The sequence below is a fragment of the Lipotes vexillifer genome, unplaced genomic scaffold, assembly GCF_000442215.2.
Source record: "Lipotes vexillifer unplaced genomic scaffold, Lipotes_vexillifer_v1.1 scaffold174, whole genome shotgun sequence".
Classification (NCBI taxonomy): Eukaryota; Metazoa; Chordata; class Mammalia; order Artiodactyla; family Lipotidae; genus Lipotes; species Lipotes vexillifer.
The window spans coordinates 1,037,090-1,053,104 of NW_006785255.1; the positions used below are offsets into that span (position 1 = coordinate 1,037,090).

At 35.2% G+C, this 16,015-nt stretch overlaps 1 protein-coding gene and 1 pseudogene across 1 annotated transcript in view; both read left to right on the forward strand.

Moving 5' to 3' along the window:
• The window catches only part of SLC26A7 (solute carrier family 26 member 7), a 182,103-nt gene that overhangs the window by 129,941 nt on the left and 36,147 nt on the right, over positions 1-16,015 (forward strand). The window contains exons 12-14 of the mRNA XM_007457342.1: positions 4,821-4,927; positions 5,911-5,977; positions 11,282-11,419. Coding sequence (XP_007457404.1) covers positions 4,821-4,927; positions 5,911-5,977; positions 11,282-11,419 — 312 coding nt within the window. The remainder of the gene's footprint in view (positions 1-4,820; positions 4,928-5,910; positions 5,978-11,281; positions 11,420-16,015) is intronic.
• Positions 8,093-10,148, forward strand: LOC103086084 (serine/threonine-protein phosphatase PP1-gamma catalytic subunit B-like; annotated as a pseudogene).

Genomic DNA, 16,015 nt, shown 5'->3' on the forward strand with positions numbered 1-16,015 from the left:
TAATGAATTATATATTTTTAATTTACTTTGTTTCTTAAAATCTGTACATTTTCCCGTGATTATTTTGGGGTGTGCATGTGTGTGTTTGTGTGTGTGCATATGGTTTCTTTGGACTATTCACTGTATCTCTGATTATGTATTTCTTATTGTGATTATCCTATTTAGTAAATTTTAAATATGGCTTTTATCTCCGTAACATTTTTGTTTCCATCCAATTTCTTTCCCAGTTTTTCTTCTTTGACTCTTCATATCTATTTTTGAGGGTTTTTCCCTGAGATTTTATTGCCTAAACCTATCCTCTGTCTCTATTTTGTTACTTTATTTCTTTTTCCCATTTTTATAAATAGGTTCTTTGATTATTCCTTTTTGATTATGATGCATCTTTAGTGGACGTAGCTATTTGCTAAAAAATAATATGGGGAGGGCAGAAGGTAGGAAGTGAAGTGGAGCATCTCACGACTCTGATTTAACTATGTTATCTGAAGATTTGTCCCTAGTTGAAATAAAGCCTCACAAATCACAGGCTGTCTGATTATCTGATACTAGCTGTCTCCTCTACCTTCTTCACCTTGTTTCATCTCTGTCAGTCTCCTTTGGTTAGGAAGCTAGGTTGTAAGTGATACAAATGGCATTTTATCTTACTGCTCTTCTTTATATAGTATCAAATAGATACCATACGGGTACCTTTCCTCTTCTCTGGTGGTCCACTATTGCCCCTAGAACTTAAAGCTCTTATCAGAAGATTATTGTATAGAATTTTAAAAATTGTGACATTCATGGAGAAATCTATAATTGATTAAACTTTGAGGATAAATTTGTTGGCTTCCAATGTCCTTGATTATTTTATAGTTAGGAGTTGTGACCATGTTCTTGTTTCATCAAAGCTGGATTTTCCTCCATATATATTCATTTTTATATTGCTTTGGGTGGAGTTTAATAGAAGGGAGTAAAGTAAAATTGATTTTAATACACTACCTAAATCTGATATCCAAATCTATACTTAGAATCTGGCAGCAGTATGGCAAATGGTTTACAATGCTGATAACAAAAGCACATAGTTAAGTAGGAGGCTGTTAGAACAGTTTAAGGGAACAATAGCAAAGTATGAACTAGGACATTATCAGAGAAGAGGGTATAATTTGAGATATTTTTAAATTAATAACTGATAGGACTTGGAAATGATCGGGCAAGTAGATGAAAAAGGAGAAATAGTAAAATATTATTCCAAGGTTTCTGATTGTAGTGTCTTGAAGAATATTAGTGTTATAACTGAAAGAGAACAGTAGAAGAAGACTTGGGGGGTGAAGTTAATGAGTTTGCATTTGGACCCATTGAGTTTCAAGGTATTTGGTAGACTGTTTGAAACTGCTTTAATGGCTCATAATTTGTAATCTCCTACATAGAGGTAATAGTTGGAAACCTGGAGTAAGTAGGGAGTATGGTTTGGGAAGAAAATAATGTTGAGAAAGGTGACACGGATATAGCAGGTACATGATAATTAAATGTGATGTTGTGTTTAGCTTGACAATGGCCTCCTGTGGTTGAAGTGGACAGGTATCTCTAGTTGTTAAGGAATTCAACAGTGAGAGGCCATGGGTTCTTGGAATATGATCTGGGCAAAGCATTTGTAGTGATAATATTGCACAGACTTTTGTGGATATATGCTAGATCACCCAGTAGACAGAATATGTCCAGATAACTCAATAGTTAGAATATACCTAAGTATGAAGCAAAGTTACCAAAGATGTATGTATGTGTAAAGCAATTTGAAGGTTTAAAGTTTAAGAAAACATGTAAGTAGTCATCACAGATGAATGGAGAAAGAAAATGTGACACATATATACAATGGACTATTAGCCATAAAAAGAAATGAAATTCAGTGCTTTGTAGTGAGGTGGATGGACCTAGAGTTTGTCGTACAGAGTGAAGTAAGTCAGAAAGAGAAAAACAAATACCGCATGCTAACACATATATATGGAATCTAAAAAAAAAAGGTTCTGAAGAACCAGGGGCAGGATAGGAATAAAGACGCAGATGTAGAGAATGGGCTTTAGGACACAGGGTGGGGGAAGGGTAAGCTGGGACGAAGTGAGAGAGTGGCATGGACTTATATATACAACCAAATGTAAAATAGCTAGTGGGAAGAAGCCACATAGCACGGGAGATCAGCTCGGTGCCATGGACATATATACACTACCAAATGTAAAATAGGTAGCTAGTGGGAAGCAGCCGCATAGCACAGGGAGATCAGCTCGGTGCTTTGCGACCACCTAGAGGGGTGGGATAGGGAGGGTAGGAGGGAGAGGCAAGAGGGAGGATATATATGTATGTGTATAGCTGATTCACTTTGTTATAAAGCAGAAGCTAACACAACATTGTAAAGCAATTATACTCCAATAAAGATGTTAAAATAAAAGAAAAATTAGAAAATTTTATTTCTTTAAATTTCTTACAGTTTAATAATAATTCTACTTTGAGTTGTAGATCAAAACCCTCTTTGAGATAATGAGGAAATAGGGATCCAAAATGGAAGCCTTACTGATGGACTTAGAACTGAGTTTGAGTAACTGAACAGTAGAGATAGAATTAAGACCTACAAAAATTTAATAATATGGATCAATCACAAAAACAGCGTAACAGATGGAGCAGAGAAGTGAAGTGACTGAGTAGCTGCTGAACTGTGTTTTACAGATACATTTTCTATAAAAGGAAGAGTTCATGTGTTCCCTACTTGAGGCCAACTTAGGGGCTGTGAGTGCCAAATAGGGAGGAGATCAAGTAAGAATGCATAATGCAAAATAATAGGGTTTCAGAAAAAAGAAAATTTTCAAGAACCCAATTCCTTATAGCTATGACATCTAGGATTTGGATTTTAATAGGAATTGTTACAGAATAGTGTTGGGACTTATTCTAACCAGTGGAACTATTTACTTGTCTATGTTATTAATTTCTATTTGATATTTTTTTCAAAGTTATAAATGTAGCCCTGGAAAATAACTAAGCATTATAAGCCCAACTTACAATAGATGATATTGTGGGAGAGTAAATTCGCTTTAAAAATAGAACCAGATGGTACCAACATTTTTGGTCGCTCTGATGAATCGTGGCATCCAGGCTCTGTGTTTTTTTAAATGGCAGGGACAAGGACCCTCAGTTTCCCATGCTATATTGAATCATGGAGGTTGGCCAGGAGGAACAGGACTTATAAAGCTTTTGGTGAGGTCTTATTCTGCCACACCCAGACAGGTTCAGTAAGCATTAGGGGATGAGTGACAAACAGCAATCATGACAAGTTGAAGTAACGATCAAAAATTTGCAGCCTTATTTTGTACACAATCAAGTCTGGTGTAATAAGTTGGGAAGGAAAAAACACACTGTGTACAAATAGAAGATTCAAATGACTCTCCATTCACCTGAATAGAGGAAAAACATCTCAGTGTCTAACCTATTAGATGACAGTATGGTGTAATAATAAGTGCTAACAGCATTACATTTGTAGGTGATGTATCTTAACATGAGAACACTTAAAATATAGTTTCTCATTTATTCCCAAATGTTTGTTTCTTCTATATCAAAAAGGAATTTTACAGATAAAAATCTGTCCATTTGCTTCCAAGGGCTTAGCTTTTGAAAATAGCTCAACATTAAGAACCACTCAAGCTCAGTGTAGATAAATAATACAGATAAAGGAGAAGTAAAAATTTCAAGTTAAAAAATACCTTTCAGAAACATTTGTTTCAAACTTGTCTGGAAAAAAGAAAACTATACCCCTCCAAGAATCTGTGCTGTTTTCAGACTATAGAGAAATTTATCTTTCATCAGCATATGGAATTGAATTATGCTGTTAAAAATGTTTTAAAATGGTAATACAGCTATTGGGACAGAAAGAAATCAACTTAGAATTACTTGCATAAAGTAATGCAGGTAATTTGGGAGAAAAGAGAGAGTTTGAAAATTTTGTTGGTCTACTCTTTGCCAAATGCAGAATTTTGTGTTTAGAAAATATAACTTTCTGGATTTCACAAATTATTTTCCTTTTAAAGCTATTTTTGTCAGATATAAACTTAGAATTGCCAATATAATACAATATCCTGTTGCAAATCGTAATTTCAGGTGGTAGACAAAACTGAAATATTGTTGGAATCCCAATTAAAGGAGAAATAGAATTTTCTTGCAATCTTTTGAAATATTCCCAAGAACTAAGTTGGCCTTGAGTTTTTAGCTTTCACAATTCCACAAGAAGTGACCCCTTGCAAATAAAAGTATAACTATTTTTATAGTGGTTGGTCTAAAAGTGGCTTTGGTTGTGCTGTTAGAGTCAGCCATTTTAACAATAGGCTTTGAGAGTCCTACGTGTCAATAGTAATAAGCTATCTTAGTTCTCTTTATAGCAATCCCAGAAAACAGAATATTACTGGGAATGACCATAAATCTACAAACACTTGTTTGTAATATTATTACACCAAACGAGAAAACAGTAGGTAATTATGGAATGCTTTTGAAGCAAGCATATCAGCCAACTATTTACAGATATTAAATAGAACGCTTTTTGGGGATTGAAATAAGGGTTGGCAGCATCTATATAAAAAGAATGAGCCTTTTCCCTTTGCCTTTCCCTTAACCTCTGTCACTGGGAGTCTGCTGGGGCCTGGGTTTGTTTCTGTGTTCCTGGGCTTCTGTTTACCACTCCTTGAGTAATATATTCTTGCTGAGAGATTTCATCACAGGAATGGTAGAGAACAAGATTGTGAGGAATTTAGCAATAACGAGAAAGATGAGAATACAAAGGACCCATATCTTGTTTCCTGTTTGTCTTTCAGGGCATATGGGTCAGTACATATATATTTACAATATGCTTTGCTGCCAATGTGGGGCTGCTGTTTGGTGTTGTGTGTACCATAGCTATTGTGATTGGTCGTTTCCCAAGGTAAGATCTTATTTAAATGCTGTTTATTCTGACACAGCAGCAAATATACTGTTGCCAGTTACTTTTATTTCTGTGGAATAGATAGTATTACACTCTCATGTTTTATTTATATAGAAGTTTTTATCTACATGTGATATATAACAACACTGGTCTTAATGAGGAGAAATATTTTGTCAGAAGTATAAAATAGAATATATAAAATCTATAAAACAAATTAACCCCACAGCTATACAGTGCATCACAGAGCTATTTTTTTAAGTGAATGGGTATAGTATTTAATGAGACACAAACCATATAACAATGTAATCATTTGAAAAGTTAAATAACCTCAAAAAATTTAATTTTTCAGAAGCTTTATTAATCTAGCTACTTTTTTCTAGATAATTTATTAATGCACACATTCTTTTTGTTTTTTACTGCACATCTGTAAACCACTCCATATTTTGATCAATTCTTTTTCTGTTTCCCTATGTTCATCATCCGATAATGCTTCTACTCACTTCTCATCCTTCCCTTGAAATTCTTTGTGAAATAATATATTCTTAAAAATTTAAGTTTTACCTCTATAGATTCTATCTTTATGAAGTCTCTATATATAGATTCATTGTTATGTGATCCGATCTTGCCATTGATTCCCTTTACTTCCTTTACCCTAAAACGAGATTTTCTTAAATACCATATACTTTCTAGCCTTCTCCCTTATTGCTCTTCTTTATCAATCCACCTCTTTAGCTTGAAGATATGGTAGCTGGGAGCCCAGGTGAGATAAATTACATTTTAAAATCTCTATTTAGATGTCTGTTTCTGAGGATCCCAGAGAGATACACATTTACCAGTGTCTTATGAACAAATGGAATATAGCATCTAAACCATTCTAAATATGTTCTAATCGTTAAAATAAAATGGCTTATCCTTTTTATTTCTTCATGGTTAATGTAGTAATTTGGAAATGACATTGTATTTTATATCTGCCTTAATTCTAGAGCAAAGACTCTGAGTATAAAAAATATGAAAGAAATGGAATTTAAAGTGAAGACAGAAATGGATGATGTAAGTTTAGTTTCCTTTTCCTTCGTGCAATTAATAATTTTTGTGGGTCAGATAGTTTCAAGGTATCATAAGCAGATAAATTACTACTTTAAAAATGATAATTCTATTGTTGATTAGTTTGAACTTTCAGTGGCATGTGTAACCACCATATATATATATAGCAATCAACATGCAACAAATCAATAGAACAACAACAGAAAGCTTGTATCAGCATGCAGATAAGAGGATAGCATGGTTCATAGATGTAAAGTTCACAGAATAATCATGGTCCAGACTAGTTCAGTTATTTGGAAACCTCTTTTCCATTATTAAGTTGACATAAAGCAGTGAAACTAAACTAATAGTCTATTCCAAATAAAATGATGGAGGAAGATAGGGAATAGGGAAGGGAAAAAAGAAAATTGGGGTCATGGGATTTGTTAACACAATCAGTGACCCTCTGTTTTATTAACAGAGGGTAATTGATACCACTAGGATTTGTTTCTTGCACAGTGGACACCTTTTTAAGGAAACAACATATAAATTGTCTCACTCAATCCATGTTTAGGCAGGCCAATTATGTTCTTGTTCTGAAGGATGACCTAAACAAGTTAAGTGAAGAAAGAAAATGTCAACTTGAATTTTTGTCAATTAAAAATTTGGCCTTACTTTGAACCTGCTTTGTAATGTTTCACTAACCTTTTTTTTTTCTTTATTTTTCATTTTTACTTGTTTTAGTACCTCATGATTGCCCTCAGAACAGAGAGAACTGGTCTCCTATCAGTAGGATAATATCAGGGTATTTCTGAGTAGACTGGAAGTAGAAAGTAGCAGCAGGAGTCCTTCTGTGACACCTAGAGAAATGGCTTGTGTTTTTTAACAAGTATAGAAAGATTTGCTTCATAGAAAGCTATTGGAGTTCAAAGACTTTGAAGGTGCCCTAGGCTCAAGTTTTCCACCAATGCTACCTTCCTTTCCTATCCCTTTCTTTTCTTCCTTTAAATTTTCCACGGGAATTTAATGCACATGCAAAGTCCCAGACTGACTCAGGCCTCTAAAGTCCTCAGTGTATCCACCCCACACATACAGCCATATACCATAGCCTTGACATTCTTAGCTTTGAAACAGAATTCAAGTTTGGTATTTTTCAGTTTAAAGATCACTAGTTAATAAATTCTACCTAATTCATACCTTCTTCTCAAGCTAAATATGTGAGGAAGTGAAAGAGGGGATTTGCAGGAAGATGAAAGTGCTGAAAATTTCTCCATGTCTTTAAAACTTGATTTGTTCCAGTCTAGCCACCTACCTGAATAATAACTGTGTCACATGGAAATCTTAATTTTATTAGAATATTACACCTCACTAGTTATTTAATGTTTTGTATCAAAACTAAGAGGGAAAACAGTAAGATAGAGAAAGATTTGAATATGAATTCTTAGGTGGAATTTTTAGCTAACTTCAAGAGTAGTGGTGATCTGTCACTCCTCCCTTGTTTATGCACACTCCCACCCCTTCTTCACATGAAACACTCATTCTCAATTTGGAAGACCCCTCCCCACTCAGTGAATTCAACTCTCATGAGAATTTCTTTTCTTGCCCCATTTGAGTCTCTGTTCCTTAATAAATACCTATCTTTAAAAAGTATATTATCTTAAAGCATATTGGCACAAACATGTGGTGTGATTAGTGAGTCCATTTAAGATGTGGGTCTTTGTCATAACTAAACCTGACAGGCCAAATAGTTGTTTTATTTTTGGCTTATAAGAGATTTCCTCTTGATTAAAAGTTAATTTGGTAGGGCTTCCCTGGTGGCGCAGTGGTTGAGAGTCTGCCTGCCGATGCAGGGGACACGGGTTCGTGCCTCGTTCCGGGAAGATCCCACATGCCGCTGAGCGACTAGACCCATGAGCCATGGCCGCTGAGCCTGCGCGTCCGGAGCCTGTGCTCCACAATGGGAGAGGTCACAACAGTGAGAGGCCCGTGTACCGCAAAAAAAAAAAAAAAGTTAATTTGGTAACTTAAGCATTTTTGTTTTCTTGAATTGTTTATTTTCAGCAAATCTTCTAACTTTCTAGAGTTTAAACAGTTGTGTAGCTATAGAAACTTTTTAACATTATCTAGCTTAAAAATTTACCTATGTTAGCTCTCGTGGTTCCAGTGGGGAGAGAAGGAGGAAACAGGGAGGCCCTGCCACCGCTGCCACCACCATGTCCGTGCTGGTGGTGTGGGAAAAGAGGCGTGAGTCCCAAGGCGCTAGCCATAGTTGTTGCCGCTGCGGAAGGGTCGGTGGTGGGAACGTAATGGAAGATATAAACTGAACATCGACAGCATCATCCAATGGCTGCTGGAAGTGAGAGGGTCCAAGCCTGGTAAGAATGTCCAGCTGCAGGAGAACGAAATCAGAGGACTTTGCTTAAAGTTCCGAGAGATCTTCCAAAGTCAGCCTATCCTACTGGAACTTGAAGCACCACTCAAAATATGTGGTGATATCCATGGGCAATGGTATTATTTGTTTTGACTTTTTGAGTATGGTGTTTTCCAGCCAGAAAGCAGTTATCTGTTTTTTGGGGACTATGTGGACAGGGGATAGCAGTCATTGGAGACTATCTGCCTCTTATTGCCTTACAAAACCAAATATACCGAGAATTTTTTTCTTCTCAGAGGAGATCACGAATGTGCCAGCATCAATAGAATTTATGGATTTTATGATGAATGTAAAAGAAGATACAACATTAAACTATGGAAAACTTTCACAGACTGCTTTAACTGTTTACAGATAGCAGCCATCATGGATGAGAAAATATTCTGCTGTCATGGAGGTTTATCACCAGGATCTTCAGTCTATGGAGCAGATTCAGTGAATTATTCGAACAATTGATGTACCAGATCAAGGTCTTCTTTGTGATCTTTTGTGGTCTGACCCTGATAAAGATGTCTTAGGCTGGGTTGAAAATGACAGAGGCGTGTCCTTCACATTTGGTGCAGAAGTGGTTGCAAAATTTCTCCATAAGTATGATTTGGATCTTATATGTAGAGCCTATCAGGTGGTTGGAAGATGGATATAAATTTTTTGCAAAGAGACAATTGGTCACTCTGTTTTCTGCACCCAATTGTTGTGGAGGGTTTGACAATGCAGGTGCCATGATGAGTGTGGATGAAACACTAATGTGTTCTTTTCAGATTTTAAATCCTGCAGAGAAAAAGAAACCAAATACCATGAGACCCATAACACCTCCAAGGGGTATGATCACAAAGCAAGCAAAGAAATAAATGCCATTTTGACACTGCCTACTTGAGACTTGTAACATATACTATATATCCTTCATTTTTAAAACTGAAATGTATATTGGTCAGCTTGCTCAAATAGTGTTTATGGGCCTCCTCCCTTCCATTTTTGACTTAATGAATGGTATTTTCTGGTTATAACAGCTAATGAAAGACTCTCCACTTCCAAGGAAAAAATGTTTTGTTTTGTTTTGTTCTCTGTTCCTTTTGCAAACAACTTTAGTGATAGTGCTAAAGCTATACAGCCCTGGACAGTTTATCCTGTGTAAGGGGTGAGTGTATAGTTGGTCTTTTTTTTAAAATTCAGTACAGCCCATGAATAATGTAAATGCTCATTTTCTTTAGGATATAGAGACCTAGTGTGTTCAATCTGTACGTTATTGTCATAAAATGCATACTGTTGAATACAAAACACTGTGAACTTTTTTGTTTGTTTGTTTCAAAGGAATTGCTTGTTTTTCTCTCATTGTCTTGTCATGTACAAACTAGTTTTTATAGCTGTCAAAATTAGGAGTAACTTTCAACCTTACCAGCATCACTGGTATATATAGTTAAAGCACACTTTCCCCTGTGGTATACTTAAAATGACAATTAAAGCCATTATTTTAAAGTTTGTGACTCTTTCCTAAAGCCAAAGTTTCTGTTGAAATATATATTGACACTCCCCTAAGTACAAGGTGGCATGGTTGTGTACCCCTGCCGCCTTCATGGGGACTCAAAAACAGGGTTTTGAGTTTGAATAGCAATTAGTAACATAGTGCTGTTTAAGCTATTGATTAAAGTTAATAACATTTTGTATGATTTCCATATAGTCTTTTCACTAAGTGATCTTTTTACAGTTATATCAGGCTTGAACCTGTCCATTCAGAAAGCTTCAAATTATAGAAATAATACTGTTATTGAGTGACCAATTATGCTTTCTTTGGCCTACATTCTTTATTCTGTGGTGAAATTGAGGCTTATAAGTCAAAACAAAGGAACTAACCTACTATCCACCAGTTTATACAGAACTCACAGTATCTATGACTTTTTTAAAACTAAGATCTGTTTAAAAGAAATCTGTTTCAACAGCTGACCATGTACAATATCATGTGGTAAAAATGAATTCAGACTTATTAAATGATGGAATTGTTTAAAAAAAAATTACCTACTTTAAAAAGCAAGGAATCTAAGAGAGGTTAAACTAATTGTCCAAATTCATATATCTGATATTTTCTTTTATCTTTCTATCTCTGCCTGTATGTGTCTCCTCTTCTATGTGAGTACTAAAGTCTGAAGGAATATTGCTTTATTTAGTTGGTAAGAGTTATCATTTCATAGAACTCACCATCCTCTCAGTTTCTAAGACAGACCCCTGCCCCAAAGGTCATGGAGAAGACAGAATTGCCAGGAAGACCTGGGCAAATGGCCAAAGCAGACATCTTTTGTATTGAAAATTTTCCTTCCCCGTTTCCTCATGTCTTGCCTACATCCTAAATGCAATGTAATCTAGGCCTGCCCAAAGTGAAATTACCTTCCTGATAATACCTCTTGGTTTCTTTCCCTCAATTAGAACTATCAGTCACTTGTAAGGTTATATTCCTGCCTAAAGAAGATTATGTCATTATGAGGTAAATGACTGACAGTGACCCTTTAGGACATATTTTCATTTTTAAAAATACTGGTGGCTAGGTAAAGGAATTTTAAATTTCTAGACTGAGTGGAAAAGGTACTTTTAGGAGGATAAGTCTTCATGATACTCTTTGAATAGTCTAGGCTGTTGCCTCCCCAAAACCCAATTAGTAGGAATAAGGACCATTTTTCTGAAAAGATGCAGACTTATCTCATGGTTACTAATGTTTCTTAATAAAGAGGAAGTACATATTTTCCCTGAGAAGTATGATAGTATATTAAATTCTCCAAAGAAATTTTAATGAAAACATCAGCCAGGAGATTGCTTCCATAAATGAGTGGCATTTGGACTTGTAGGATTTCGATTCATTGTAGGACTTATTTCATTCAGAACTCTGAATCTATTCCTTTTTTTCTTTCTTGTAAAAGGAAACCCTGCAGCAGGTGAAAATTATCTCAATAAACAACCCACTTGTTTTTCTGAATGTAAAGAAGTTTCATACTGATCTAATGAACATAATCCAAAAAGAAAATGCCAGCAACCAGCCACTTGATGAAATCAGCAAGGTAGGGTCAACTCTTTCATGATTACAATATCATGCTACAGATAACCTTATATCATGATGCCCAAAAACGTTATCATGTAAATATAATACATTATAAAAGTGTTCAGAGAACTCTTCCTGAACAAAACCTTATATTGTATTATACTTTTTATTTGGCTCTTGTAGTTAGCTTTTAGGTAATCGCTTTTCATTCATTTGTTCAGTTGTTCACTTACTCATTAATTAAGCATATATCTAATGGACATGTGTACTAAGTGCTATAACCCTGAAGAGAATAAATAAGACAAATCACTTAAATCAAAGTATCTTTTTACCAAGAGAAAGAAGAGTTAGATCTACCTCTAAAAGAGAATATGGTAAATGACTCAGAAGTATAAGCTGTTGCCATCATTATAATGTTATTTTAAAATGCCATCATTCTTTATCTCCATAAATTATCTCAATTAACACAGATAGCAACTCAAATGTGCATCAGGATGAGTTCATGTGAATGAGCTATCTGTAATCATTTGAATCCTTAAGCTCTCTGCAATGTTAAAAGCATGGACTTTGGAGCTAAGCTGCCTGGGTGATCCACTTAGGAATGGTGGGACCCTAACCAAGTTATTTAATCTTTTCTGTTTCAGTTTCCTAATCAGTACTAGAGATGATTAAATGAGTTAATATACACAAAGAAATTAGAATCGTGCCTGGCCTACTCAATACTATAAAATCTTAGCTAGAATTATTAGTTTGATTGAGTGCAAATAATACCCTCTCAGTGAAGCATTTCTTGACTTTTAGATAACAAAGATCTCTTTTTTCTCTTGTATCCTTGAGCATATACTATCTCCCAGTCAGTCAGATGCATAGGAGACCTTGGCCCTTCCACTTCTGGTGTCTCAGGAGCTAATTCCACATTCCTGTCTCTGCAGCTTCATGCTTCTGCCTCTGGGCCTCATAGTGATCCACACAACAGAGGTCCTAAATACAAGATCAGATATGAAATTTGCTGGACACAGTTCAAAATGAAAATGTGAAGTTCCTTGTTCAACAGTTGTTAGGAATTTCAAAATGGTGACAACAGAGCATTAAGCCAAATGAGAGACCCTTCTAAGCATGGGGTCCTGTGTGACGCACAGGGCTCAAGCCCATGAAGCTGGCCCTGTCTATATATCTCCAGACCTTTACCCCTCACCGTGATCTTTAGGATGTCACTTTCATTGGAATATTAGGAACTAGCACCTGTGATTTTGGGGTGAGAAGAACTTGCTCTTACGCCAAAGGGGGAGATATATTCCTAATTGTTCAAGTTGTATATTAGGCCTATTTTTAATCACAAAGCCATTCTATACCTTACAGAGTATTAAACTGTATTATGAGAGAGGTAGGCTCTTGTGGCTGACGTTAAGCTCATAACCACCATGCGTAACAGTATTGTGGGAAAATCTGTCTAGAGTGTCAAATAACCTAATTAACCCACAAGAAGTTGTGGTCTTATTTTACCAAAATCTAAATTTACTTATTGAAATAATATACTAGTTTGTGGGCTTTATCATTTCTAGGAGAGTACCTGACATGAGGATTCTTTTAACAAATTATTTACCGATAGTCGATAGTGTTTTCCTTAGAATATTTTCCTGCAAGATTAAGGTTGCTCCAACTTGTTTTCAGAAATTGCAAATTGGCATGTGTTTACCTTGTAGTGTACCTTAGAAACAAATCTCATTAACACAGACTTCTGTGAGAAGGTTCTACATATATGATTTTACCTACTTGGGACTTCAGAAAATTGAGTCTAAAAATCAAATAGAATTTATTGAATCTAGGTTATTGGTACGTAATGGCACCCAAAAGGATTCTTTAACTCAGAACTTTATGATGGTGAGAAACAATTTGTTGAAACTGAGCTCTACTCTAATGATAATAAAGCAAATATTGTATGTATATTTGTATATTATGAATTTTAAAGGACACACCAAGGCTTCAGATGGCACTCTGGAATTCATCCTCTCAGAGGAACCTGGGGTAAACCTTTATTCAGAATGCTTAAAAGGATAGTCTTGAGCATGGATGCTCTTTTGGGCATCTCATATTGTCCTTGTCACACACTGTCTGCCTAGGATATCTACTTATTTTAAGGACTATGCACTTATTGTAAGTTCAGTTTTGGAGTAACAAGTCTGCATCAATTAATCTCTGCTGCATCTTTGCCTCCCTTTATCAGGCTGAACATAGCAGTCTATAGCTGTTCCTTGAACTGGAGTGCTCTGCCAGGGACTTGATCTTCTCTTCTGTGACAGCTGAATTTTCAACAGATAGTAGTGATGGAAGGGCATTTAAAACATTCCAGAGCAGGAAGATTTACATCCTATTCAAAACATAAACTGAAAAAGGATCCCCTGTTAGGTTATGTAACGATATACTTCTATATCATTATACTGCTATACTTCCTGTATATCACTATTAAATATCTCCCTGAATGCAGAAGCTTAGAAGGATCTCAGGCTGCTAGTGTTTGATGGATTCATGCTCATTATTATATAGGCTATAGATATTCACTATAATATTATCACCATTTTGTGGTCTCACTTTGCAAGAGAAGTTTCAATCTGTTGTTTACCTAAAATTTTCTTTTGCTCAGACAAGGTTTTTTTTTTTAAAGTATTTGGTTTTTGGAACAGTTTTAGATTTACAGAGAAAAATTGAGAAGTTAGTATAGAGAGTTCCTATATACCCCACACCACACACAGTTTCCTCTATTATTAACTTCTTGTATTAGTGTGACATATTTATTATAATCGATCAACCAATATGGGTATATTATCATTAATTATAGTCCATGCTTTATTCAGATTTACTTAGTTTTACCTAATGTCCTTTTACTGCTCCAGAATTCCAGCCAGGATATTACATTACATTTAGTTGTCCTGTCTCCTTAGATTCTCTTGGCTGTGATAGTTTCTTAGACTTTCCCTTTTTTGATGGTCTTGACAGTTTTGAGTAGTACTGGTCAGGTATTTTGTAGAATGCCCCTCTGGTGGGATTATCTCTTATTTTTCTCACGGTAGGACTGGAGATATGGGTTTTCAGGAGGAAAACTATAGAGGTGAAGTGCCATTTTCATCACATTGTTTCAAGGGTACATAATATAAACATGATTTATCACTGTTGATGTTGACCTTGATCACCTGGATAAGATAGTATTTGTCAGGTTTCTTCACTGTAAAGTTACTTTTTTTTTTCCCGTTTCCATGCTGTAGTCCTTGAAAACAAGTCACTCTGTGCAGCCTGTACTTAAGGCGTGTGGAGTCATTCTCCACCTTCTCGAGGGTGGAGTATCTGATTTAAACTTCTTCTGCAGGAGAGATTTCAGACAAGGTATTTTAAAAGGAGGGAAAGGAAGCACATTTGTTGACTGTCTCTCAAGGGCAAGTCCCTTTAAATGGGCTATCTAACTTAATTGTCATCAGCCCCATGATGTAGCTGACTTTACCTGAATGTTACAAAAAAGGAAGGTTGAGACTTAGAAATGTAAAATAACCTGGTGAAACTTATTTGATAACTGTCAGAATCAGACTTAAAACATATAAGCTGAACCACTAGGATTAAGAAGGGAAAATAGATATTATATGGTCACCCTCTAAGATGAAATCTGATTTCATGGGAAAAGCAATATAATGTAGAAGTTTGAAAGCATGAGGTGCAGAGTGGAAAGACATGAGCTCAGGTTTTAACTCAGTTCTTACTAGCTTTGTGACTTTGGTCAGATTATTTAACCATTTCAATCTTTAGAAGTCTTCCAAATTCAGAAATTTTCCAACTTTCAGATGAAAAATGAGATCAGTAAATTCGTAGGATTATTCTGAGGATTAAATGATTAATGTAAAGTTCTTGGTATATAGCAAGTACTCAAGAAATAACAGTTGTTATCATCATTAACAGTAATAACAATAACACATTTTTGAGAAGTACAGGGCATGTTATAATTTTAGAGGCATCAATTATTTTTAATTTCAAAGAAGTTTAATTGTAGGATATAGAGTCATTTTCATTCTCCAGCATTTCCATAAATCAGGAATGCTTTTTCTTGGAGCTTCAGATGAACAGCTAACTTTAAAAATATTTATTTTTATTGGAGTATGGTTGATTTACAATATTGTGTTAATTTCAGGTTACAATAAAATGATTCAGTTATACAAACATATGTATCTTTTTTTTCAGATTCTTTTCACTTACAAGTTATTACAAAATATTGAGTACAGTTCCCTGTGCTACACACTAGGTCCTTGTTGGTTATATACTTCATATATAGTAGTGTGTATATGTTAATACCCAAAACCTAATTTATCCTTCCCCCACACTTTCTCCATTGGTAACCATACACTTGTTTTCTATGTCTATGAGTCTGTTTCTGTTTTGTAAATAAGTTCATTTGTATCATTATTTTTTAGAGTCCACATATACGCGATATCATATGATATTTATCTCTGTCTGGCTTACTTCACATTACTCAGCCATAAAACAGAATAAAATAATGCCATTTGCAGCAACATGGATGGACCTAGAGTTTATCATATTAAGCGAACAGCTAACTTTTGTATAATATGAAATATAT